This window comes from Nelumbo lutea, chromosome 8 (genome assembly GCF_056320005.1).
Source record: "Nelumbo lutea isolate HS-2025 chromosome 8, American lotus-T2T, whole genome shotgun sequence".
Taxonomy (NCBI): domain Eukaryota; kingdom Viridiplantae; phylum Streptophyta; class Magnoliopsida; order Proteales; family Nelumbonaceae; genus Nelumbo; species Nelumbo lutea.
In genome coordinates this window covers 22,630,912-22,642,268 of record NC_142691.1, presented here as the reverse complement: position 1 = coordinate 22,642,268, position 11,357 = coordinate 22,630,912, and the positions used below count along the sequence as shown (strand labels likewise).

General features: G+C 36.0%; 1 protein-coding gene across 1 annotated transcript; it reads left to right on the top strand.

The window, feature by feature from the left end:
• Positions 1 to 403: 403 nt before the first annotated feature.
• Positions 404 to 10,432, top strand: LOC148843325 (uncharacterized). Its single transcript, XM_088956482.1, has 7 exons — positions 404 to 909; positions 999 to 1,203; positions 2,187 to 2,388; positions 5,306 to 5,499; positions 5,887 to 6,040; positions 8,979 to 9,143; positions 9,660 to 10,432. Exons 1-7 carry the CDS (start codon positions 729 to 731, stop codon positions 10,119 to 10,121), a joined length of 1,563 nt encoding a protein of 520 aa, XP_088812608.1. The 5' UTR covers positions 404 to 728; the 3' UTR covers positions 10,122 to 10,432.
• Positions 10,433 to 11,357: the final 925 nt, after the last annotated feature.

Genomic DNA, 11,357 nt, shown 5'->3' with positions numbered 1-11,357 from the left:
ATCACCCCGCTCCATTTCATGCCCTAACTCCAGCCCGGAAAGATAGGATAAAAAGGGAAAAAGAATTTCATTGGGACAGACCAGGAAATGACAGCGAAACCGGATGAACCTCCCTGGCTTATCCCCTCTCGTCTCACTTCAGTTGGCCCACTGACATATGCTGCCAACAATAAAAGAGAAAGATTTGGGGCCAGCGGAAGCTTCCTCACTGAATGCCAAATAGCTTTCGTGGGGCCAAATTCCGCAATGCTTTGGGAATTGGAATTCCATCTGCCAGGAATTCGGGACGCCCGTGATTTACATTTCCATCCACGGCCCAGCAAGTAGCTAACGGCCAACGGAATTCATATCTGCTGTAACCATGGTCACATTGTTTTCTTTTTACCGCCCCATTACGGACACACTGGCGAACCGATCAAAACGACAGATATTCTGGCGTTCTGACTTCTGAGTTCTGGACCTACGACAAACAAGATGTCTACATGTTTTATTGGCTTTAGCAAGAAGTGCTGCGACTATGGCCGCAGCAGATGTGACTCCGGCAGAGGGGTCAAGCCAGGCTGCTCCGTGCGCCGTGCCTATAAAGGTCTCTTTCGTTACAGAATCACAGAGTAGGCGCCAACCTGAGCTTCTCCAGTTCGAATTCTCTACCATTTCGAATCGAATTCTTCGTCCGACCTCAGCTCTGCTCTCCAGCAAGCCTACAGATTGCTAAGAGACAGAGAGAGATGAAGAACAGAGCAACCACAGCCACTGCTTTTTTGCTTCTTCTCGTATTCAGTCTCTGTGTCGGTTCATTTGCTGTACCTTCTCTAACTGATCCCATTTATGGGTGCAAAGGATGGCTCGTCCAGTCAATCCCCACAGACATGCCTTACCTCCGTCCTGTCAAGGGCGTTCTTTCCACTGGTAACGAGCTTTCTCTCGTATCAAGCTATTTATCTTTACTTTTTTCTTTCTTTCTGCTCTGGCTAACCAATTGTCCAATTCATTATTAGCTGATGTTTTCCGGTGGTTAGCCGGAAACTCTACTCGGAGACTGGACATAATTGCACAGTATTGGCAGCTCTTGGCTCACCCCGATGACCCTCAATCAGGAGATTATGGTTACTCTAAGTCCAGTATGAAGCATTTCGGAGCTGATGATGGTTTCACTGTTTATAGCGCAATCGAAAGTGCTGCTGATCGTAGAGTGAATATGAGGTAGATTTGCCAGTTTTGTTTTAGTTAATCGAAATAGATTTGCTCTTTGAGATGTTAACGGCATTAGCAAATTCTCTTCTTGTTTTTGTTCGATTAGTAAGTTTTAGTTGTCATTTAGTTGAAGTTAGAGGAAGAGTTAACAGGTGCAGAAGCTGCATACAGAAATTTTCAATCAGTTGAAGATACAAAACAAGTAAGTGGAGAGGCTCCAGTCAATGCTGTTAACGAAAGTGTGGATTTTATTGGTTTTGTTTTGTTCCAAGTTCTGGGTTTAGGGATTATGCTTTTGATGAAAGAAATTGGTATATATTTCTTGGAATAGTTTTATAATGCTTGCTGTCAAAAGAGTTATCAATTCAGTTCAGTTCTAGAGATTGAAGTGGATGGATGGTTTGCAATCAGGGGAACTCATAATAAAGAGGTTGACACTGGCCTTCTTTTGTGCTGGCTTCAGTGTCGATGTGGGAGAATGGAGTGAGTTGTCAAACCATGTAATCATCAAAAATGGACGATTTGAAATGGAGTCCATTTGTGTTTATGCTATATTTACCATTTGAACCAAGTTTACTGGTCTCCATCATGCCATTTATTTCATAAAGTTTCTATACATTTCAGAATGAAATTGCCATCATGTTAATATACTTGACCGTGTACTACAATAGGTAAGCAACCAAGCACATTTTGAGGCTTCAAAAGGAATATAGGCATGACTACCATCTCATGGGTGGCAAAATCTTCCTATTATTTATCTGTATGTCATAACGAAGAGAAGCTTACTAATACCTGTCTCTAGTTCTTTTTTAAAAAAGAAAAAATGTTTGGATAACTATAATTCCGTATAATGATGGTTGTTTTATCCCTTGTTATACATGCCAACTCCATTATACTGTTGCCATTATTTGTTCTTTAATTTAAGGGCCTTTTTTATTTTCTAGTTTATGTAAGTAAACTCATGTCTTTGTTCTGGATTTAAATTTCTATAGGATTTTACAGCACTCCGGATTTTATCCTTATTATACCAATGAATCATCAAACCTCGCTTCAGGGAGGCCAAATGTGGAGGTTGTAACCTTGCAGCTTGATCAATGGTGGGGATCTGGCATTGTCCATGCAAAAGCCTGGATATCAGATCGTAAAGATATCTATATTGGTTCTGCTAACAATGACTGGAAATCTCTCACTCAGGTATTCTCTATTTATTCAATAGAAAACTTATCTTGTCCAGTAATGAAAGAATGCGTGATCTTCTATTAGCTATATTTATATACATATGTATGCTTGTTAAAAGAAGGTATTAAGGTTCTGTTTGATAATGGCTGAAGTGGACAAACTGAATGTCTTTTTTTTCTGCTTTACTGAATAAATGATTAAGTAGGTTGTCAGATCCATAATTGCCGAATGGAATGCAAGTTGGTTACTTTACAACTGAATATTTTATCATATAACTATTTGTCCACTAGAAGAAAAAGCAGCAAATCATTGAGTTCAGCCACTTCCACTGTTACCGGATGGTCCCTAGGATTTATGCCCCAGTTGACAGGGTAAAACAGCATCCTCATTCATGTTCTTGAATTGTAACCCTGCAGTGTATCTATTAAGCATTTTAACAAACAAAACTACCATTATCATTCTTTGAAGTTGGAATTTTTCCATGTACAATTGGGAAAATTTTGGAGAAACTTCATAAATTTTGCTCAGATAGCTGGAAAATCAGAAGAAATTGGAAAAGTATTAAAATGATTAGAAAGTTCATAGAATGTACTTAGAAAACTTCAGGAAATATGGAAAAGGTATTTTTACACACTTAAAACCTAAAGTTTAACAACTGACAATGTGCAACAATTTATTGAAGATTAGAACTTTAAATGGTCTTTAATAGGAAGGAACATTTAAGTATTACCATGCAAGATCAATATCTTAAAAATCAAGTATAACTCTTATATTCTAACTCCTTTACTTTTAGGTTCATTAAAATAACCTATATCTTAAATTATGAGGCTATAATAATTATTTTTATTTACATAATTGTATGATTATAATAAAGAGTTAATTATTCTTAAATTAATTATTCAACTACAATTTTTCAAAGAGCTTTATATTCTGAAAAGTGAAAACCTAGTTAGTTAAAATTGCTAGATCAAATGTCTGAAATCAATTTTGGATTTGGAAAAAGTAGTAAATTTCTGTAATATTTCATCAAAATTTGGATTGTTTCAAATAACAAATTGAAATTTCATTGATACATTGAATTTTTTTTTTTTTGAAATATCAGAGAAATGTTGAGAGAGATATGGAATTTTATTTTTTCTTCCAGGATATTTTTAACTTTCCCCTTAGGGAAATGGTGAATTTCGCCATGTTTTGACTTTTGAGAAAATTGTAAACTATTTTCATAATTGTAGAAAGAGGTTCCATGATAACCTGTTTATCATGCTAGCTGAAAAAAAAATAGTGTTATTCTCGCTCAACTCACCATTTTCTTGTTTGCATCAATTGACAAAATTGAACTGTTATTTATAATTAAAAAACTCACTATTTTCTTATCATTATCACATTTATTGTTTCTGGTATCTATGAAGAAAATTCTTTTAGAAGGGAAAATAAAGAGGGACAATTGATTAACCATTATGACATTCTATTGTTAACATTTTTACCACTCTTGTAAGCCTCAACCCTTCCATCTACTTTATTTGTGTATATTGGATTTTCATAATAGCTATAAGTATCAAGAATTATGTCTTGTGAGCCTTATTTACCTAATGATAGGTTACTGGTTTCTACATTTGAAGGGAATTTGGTGAAGAGTCTCGTTGATTGATATTGCAAAAGTCATCTTTAGGTTGAAAGTGGTTTGTCTGGACTGGATTTGCCAAAAAAAAGAATTAAGGTGGATTAAGAACTCATAGAGTCATATGATCAGTTTAGGGAGAGAACACGCAGGTCAAGAAAAAAACATCATCAGATTTTTGCTTTAAAAGTGTATGTGTGGATATTTCTTTGCAGGAGGATAAAAAGCAGATAACTGAGAATACTGAGAATGAAGGTGAATTGATGAGTAGAAGTTATACATCTTCTACTTTTTAAAGATTCAAAAACACTCTAATAAATTTCTATAAACTAAATTGACCCTTTCTAATCCTATCCCTAAGTCATTAATAAACTACAAAATAAATTTAAAAGGGCTCAAAAATACTAAAATCTAAACACCAAACGTTTATGAATTTCCTATTGGATAATGAATTAGGAGAAAACTAATTTCTTTGTCCCATGGATTCTTTCCTTGCTTCCATTCCTGCATCACTCTAACAGTATTGGTCAGTCAAATCCACTTTGTTTTTTTTTTATAAATTACAGTAGGAATTACATCCATTCCAAGAAAGAAACCTGCTACCCAAAGTCTGGATAGAAGGAGGACAGGAGTACCAGTTTAGATACAAGTACCAAAGCCCCCATAAATCTTCATTTATTGTTTGTTTTCTGCTATTGTAGATCTGCTTGTGTCTATTAATTTGATAAATGGGAATACTGCCACATGGAATTTTCTTTTTTTTTTTTTTTTTGGTATGAGTAGCCTTATATTTTATTAAGCAGGTGGAAAAAAATAAAAAAAGGCTTTACAGAAGACATAAAGGAGGTGGGCTGATAAAAGGAGGCCCTTGGGAAGCTTCACAATGGTCATGGGAATCAGGATTCCATTTGATAGGAAAAGTTAGCAATGAAGTGGAATCTTATCAGGATTAATTGGAAATATAGTATTTTCAGTCTCTGCCACAATTTTGTAGGAGGAAATTATGTAATTCATCATAGTCTGGTAGCCTTCTAAGATTACTTTTTAACCTTAAATGCCTTACCCCCTAATTACTCAAGTGTAGCTTCCTTATTGTTCAGTAAAGCACTCTATGTCTGCCATCAAAGAAGACTATTTTCTCACTCTTTAGAACAAGACATCATATAATGTGTTTGTGTAATTGTGTCATATCAATCATCTAGGGTTATCTTTTTAATGCTTGTGTGCTCTTTCTTTTTTTAGTTAAAATGTTACAGGTTAACTAATTGAGATGGATAATGTTTTACTTTTCTAATGCTTATTTATTGTGTTTAGGTGAAAGAAGTTGGAATTTATATTGCTAATTGTCCAAAATTAGCAAAGAAAGTGGAGTTCTATTTTAACAACTTATGGGCTCTAGCATCTCTTAATTATTCATTATACACAAAAGAAATTTGGGATCAACTATGGCAGACTCAGAGAAAAGTTCCTTGCTGGTCACACTTTATCCAAGAACCCCAACAGTGCAGGTTTGTAATATGAAGTTGGCTTTCTGCATACATCAAAACTAACTGAGTACTCATTGGTTCACAAAAGATGTGAAATTATATAAATTTCAGTGCATTGTTAAATATTTGGTTAGTGCATGATGCCATCGCTTTCCTCATATTTTCTAATTTCTATTTAAACATCTCATGCTTTTAGATTTTTGGTTTACAAACCACTGCAGAACAACAGTTATCCACCAAATTCTGTCAAAAACTGAATTAGTATCATTTCCATTTAGTTATTTCTATGATCCTTTTGAAAGAACTGTCTCCTCTGATTCTAACCATATCCCAAGCAGAAATGTTTTAGTTATAAGTACCAGTGAAAATTTTCACCCATTGACAATATGAAATTCTTTCTGTTGGCAGGCCACCCATATCTCATTATGTGGATATTGATCATGTAGTAGGCTATCCACCAATATTCGATCCTCTAATGTTTCATTTGCAACTGGAGACGCCCGGATGTACTAGTACAACAAAAGAGCTTTACTCTAGCTATCTTTCTTTTTCTCCACCAGAGGTAACTTTGCCAAATTTTCTATCATTTTTTTTCTAAACATGCCTTTAAGGTTTTAAAATGCAAACCTTTAACTGAATTTGACAGCTCAAGTTATTATTGACCCAGGAAGCCTCATAAGTCATAAGTATGATCCTAAGTAATGGAACTATTTTCATAGCTAACAAAAGGAAAGAACCACAATTTCTTGCTTGCAATTTAGGTACCATTAGATGTACTCTTACCATCTAATGTGCCCTGGTCCATCAACGTGTCTTTTATTGTATATATGATAACTTTGATTTAGCAAAACGGAACATGTACTAGGTAAAAAAGGGCATTCATTCATAAAATATGCTATGTAAATGAATTTTAGCGTGGGAATTTGCATTATTAGTGATGGTGCATGGGTGTGAGAATCAAATATTTAACATGGGGATGAGAATGAGAAAAGTATATAGGGAAGATGGGGAATTTTAGAGTGAAAAAAATGATAGTCTCAAGGATGGTTATTTTGAGTAAAGGGATAGTAAAGAATAGTGATTGTAAGACAATGGATTTATATAAGTATGTTAACCTGGCTGACCCGGCATGAACCCAAGCTAGACCAGACCAATCCTAGACCAATTATTCACTCAAGAAAAGCTATTTGTATCAATTTAAGTGTTAGAATTTTCTGTAATAATAGTTAAAATGAAAAATGGGCAAAGATAAAATATAGAAAAATTCTAGAATTCCAAGAGCCCAAAATCATTATAAATATGGCCCCATACCCATATGAGGACCCATTAACAAGATATCCACCAAGCCCATTATGGAGAGAGAGGAACCCATATTCTCTCTCTCTCTCTCCTAGCAATCACTGCCACCGCCATTCTCCTCAGGACTTTCAGAGTCAGACCACCACGACTGCCTTACCACACCTAGTCAGATTACAGTAATAACCTGCAATAAATTCAAGATTAGAAATTCAGAAACACAAGGGAAAAAAAGTAATAAGAAGAAGGGAATGAGAGAACATAGAAAACAGAACAACAGAAGACAATCAAGAAGAATATAAGGCTGTCTTTAGATTGGGGTGTTGATATGGATTTGAATTCCATTCCTGTCTTGATTTCACAGATTTGAAATGACTACCCCCTCCTCCCAAACGTCATTTCAAACTGCACTACAATGGAGACTTTGACGGCTAAAAAATTTCATTTTCGACAAATTCCACTCTGCTGCAAAAAATATAAGAGAAGGCAGACAATACCTGCAGCTAATTAGTAATCCCTACAAGATGTTTTCACTAAACATAATTTTGTTCACCAATTCAGCCTTCTTTCTCTATGACAATGGATCTTGTATACTAGAGGACATTCCTTATATTAAGAGAACTATATCCAGAAGAATTATCTTACTAAAAATAGTAAGTTGCAATACACCGTAAATATTAGTGTGGGAATTATTTTAGTAGTAAGAGAAACATTTAGATAGTAAACTTGAAATTTATAAAAAAAGGTAATAGTTTTGATTGAATAATAATTTTTTTTTTACAAACCTCAAAACAAACTAGAACTTCTGTCCTCTACTAACAAATGCTATAACTAATAGGGTTCTAAGAAAAGACACAAATAACCCTGAAATAGTATCCATCACAAATCTGCATGTAGGGATGGCAATTTTCCCATCAAACTGGGGCCCTGCCCTGCCTCAAATGTGTGCAGGTTTTCCCCGATCTTAAATGGAAAAGGGGCAGGGGTGGGGAAATTATTTTTGCCCCTAAGCGGGGATGGGGCGGGGACGGGGTTTGCATATAATTCCCCAAACCCGATGGTAAACTAGTAAAATATTCCTAGGTTTAATATTAATTTCTAAAATGCCTCTAAGTTACACCAAATTCTTAAAACCCCAGGATCCCATAATTTAATACTCCCAAATTTCTATAATCCAGTTCATAAAATACCCCAAAGTCCCATATCAATAAGATGTATTTGTAGGTAGTTGCACCGGGGAAGGAAAAATTCAGGGATTCCCCGTCCCCAATGGGGAGTGGGTGCCCCACCCCACCATTAGGGACAGGGAGGGGACGGGGTAGGGTATTTTGAATATGAGGCAGGGATGGGGAGGGGGTGCCCCACCCTGAACCCGCCCCATTGCCATTCCTATCTGCATGACTATTTAGATAATTAATGATGTGTCATAGGTAACAATGGATGTGACAATAAATAGAATGGAATGGAAAAACAGGATTTATATAGCCAACCCCATATAGTTGGGACAAGGCTTGGATGATAATGATGATATCTGGATCATAGAATGATATGTTGTCCATGGTACAGCCATGACTTGTCCACTTCATGTATGAATTGTATGGTGCTGGGCTCATTGGGTTGAAAATCAAATAACCCTTTCTAGTCACACTGCTAGACTACAATCACCTCAAACAATTAAGTTTTGATACATCAGATACAGGTCATAAATAGAGCAACAAACTTGAAAAAGTTTTTTGCTTTACTTCTGTTGATCCAAAATAATTGACTTATAACTACAAACATTAGCTTCCTTGAATCCTGCATCAATTAGCATTTCCTAAGATGTGGGGATAAAATCATTTCTTACCCTGTCACTAACTCAAGATATGGTTGATGGCATTAGCCAAATGCCCCATGAGTAAAAAAAGGATCATCTATCCCAGTTTACCTAGAAAAATAAGTACATGAATTAATAAATTAATAGATACAGTAATAGTGAGGGAAACATTAACTGAATGTCAAGGGTTAATCTCACTCACGTTTTGGACCCTGAATAACTATGGCTGAAGCTTGCACCTGATCTATGGAAAAGTTAAACCATTGAAATGGTACTTTATCCTCCATTCTTCCTTTACAAATTGCTAAAAGTTCTAATGACATTACTTCTTTCCATTTTCATTTTTTATCTGAGCAACGCAACTTATTTTTCAACATGTATTTTGCAGTTGTCATTTAACAAGCACCAGACAGATGAACAGGCGTGGGTAAATACAATTAAATCAGTTGGTCCTGGGGCCACTCTTAGAATTAGTACTATGGACTGGCTTGGTCAGTCTCAGTACACGAAACCGACAATCTACTGGCCATCCCTTTCATCTGCAATCTCAGAGGTAACATACAATACTTTTGATTTAATTTTTAGTTTTAAAAATAGAATGGTGAATTGGGCTTAACCCTAATTACCAGTCAAGAAGTACATTGAAAAAACCAAACATTGTCGTGTTTCTACTTTTGGCCTTCCAGAGGATGTATCCAATTATTAAACTTTGAGGCGTTCTGAACACCTGTAGAGAATTGTCATATTTCTTAACAAATATAAAGATGTTTTCTCCAGAACTTGGTATTGAGCCTGAGAACTGATGAGGACAATGGATATTTTGTATTGGGACTTAGGAGTCCATATGCCTCTATCTGGTTCCGTATTCTCTCTTTGCATAATGGAACATGAGTAAAATACCTTGCAATACATCTGCTTGGGTAGCTCCTGTGATGGTACAGTAAATGCATTGTACTCATTTTGATTACCTGTTAGTTGTTCATCTTACAATCTCTCTGCACTTTCCATTTTGATTACTCGTACGTACCTATTCAAGTTTCTATGCTCTAATGGATCATCTGAACAACAGGTCATCTTCTCCAAGCACGCAACAGTCAAGATATTAGTGGCCTACTGGGCGCATTCTATCAAAAACACAGATGCATATTTGAAGTCCCTTCTCTATTCCAACATACTCTGTTCATCCTCGCAATATAATGAATGTGCTGGTAAAGTTGAGATCAAGTATTATAAGGTGCCAGGGTTCAACATGACTGGGGCATTCAGAAAATATGGGAGAAAAACGGGCAATATTTACCCTGGAAAATCCAGAGTGAACCATGGAAAGTATGCAGTTAGTGATGTACGGGCACACATTGGAACCAGTAATCTTGTATGGGACTACTTCTATACAACAGCAGGCATAAGCTTCGGAACATACAACCCTGCCATTGTCTCACAGCTTCAAGCTATATTTGATGCAGATTGGAATTCACCTTATGCCACTCCAGTTGTACCGTTGCAGATTGCTCCGGTATATTCAAGTAGATGAGTAAATTATGTAATCCATCTCATCAAGCTAAGAATTAGTAGAACAAGTTGCTGTAAATGTATTCAGTTGGGTTTGAAGCTAGAAGATTCAATTACATCTATGAGCTCATTGCAGCTTGCAGGTGCTTATTAGAGTTCATTATGTTGTTAAGTTAGAACTCATTCTCATGTGAATATCCATCAAGGCTCTGTTTGTTTGCAGTGCAAATCCAAAGTAGATGCAAAATTTACCCCTGGTTTATATTTACATGTGCTTGCTTGTAACTTTGATCTGTACCTCTATCTGATGTATAATTTGCACTTTTTGTCTCATTTTCTCATTTGCACTTACTCATACAGCAAATTTTGCATCCGAAAACTGATGCAATATTTGCACCACCTTCCTCCCATCTTCATTTTCTCTCATATAAAATGAGGGCAACTAGGGGTGTCAATTGGACTAGATTTGGTCCAATCCGATCCAGTCCAATGTGAGTCTATTATAAATGGACCAGGTCCAATCCAATCCAATGAATGTTTTGGACCAATTTGGATTGGTCCAATTCAATGTTTGGACCATCCAATCTGTTCAAATTCATTTTGATTTAGATTGGTTTCAACCCAGACCCGGTCTATTGACACATCTGTTCTTATCTTATATCAATGGACCAGATATTGGCTTAATCCAAGCCAATCTAATATGAATTTGTCATGGACGGACCAAGTCCAATCCAATCTAATAAATATTTTGGACCGGGTTGGTCCAATCCAAAAGTCCATTGACACCCTTGGGGGCAACGCCATTTCACTTCCAATTTTACTCCTTTCATATAAACATCCTTCCTCCAACCGTCATTTTTTGTCATGAAAAGTGGGTACCACATCTTTCTACTCCACATTTTATTCCTCCTAAACAAACAACTAAACAAGAGAGTAGAACCTAAAACAAAAGCCAACCACAATTTGCAGTCAGCTTACTTGAAGTCTTGAACTTCCATAAATTTGCATCAGCGTAATTTTTTGTTTCAGCTCAGTTTAGAAAGAGTACAAATGCAAATGTATACAACACAAATACATACAAAATAATACAAAATATAAGATTTTGCACTCTACAATCTTCCCACATACACCTTTAGTTTTTAAAATGGCGTGCATCAAAGTTTCAGAACAAAATCGATGCTTGTGGCCTGCAATTTTCCCACAGACCATAAATCTTGTCAATTGGGACTTATCCTCCGACTGGAGAATCCAATGCTTC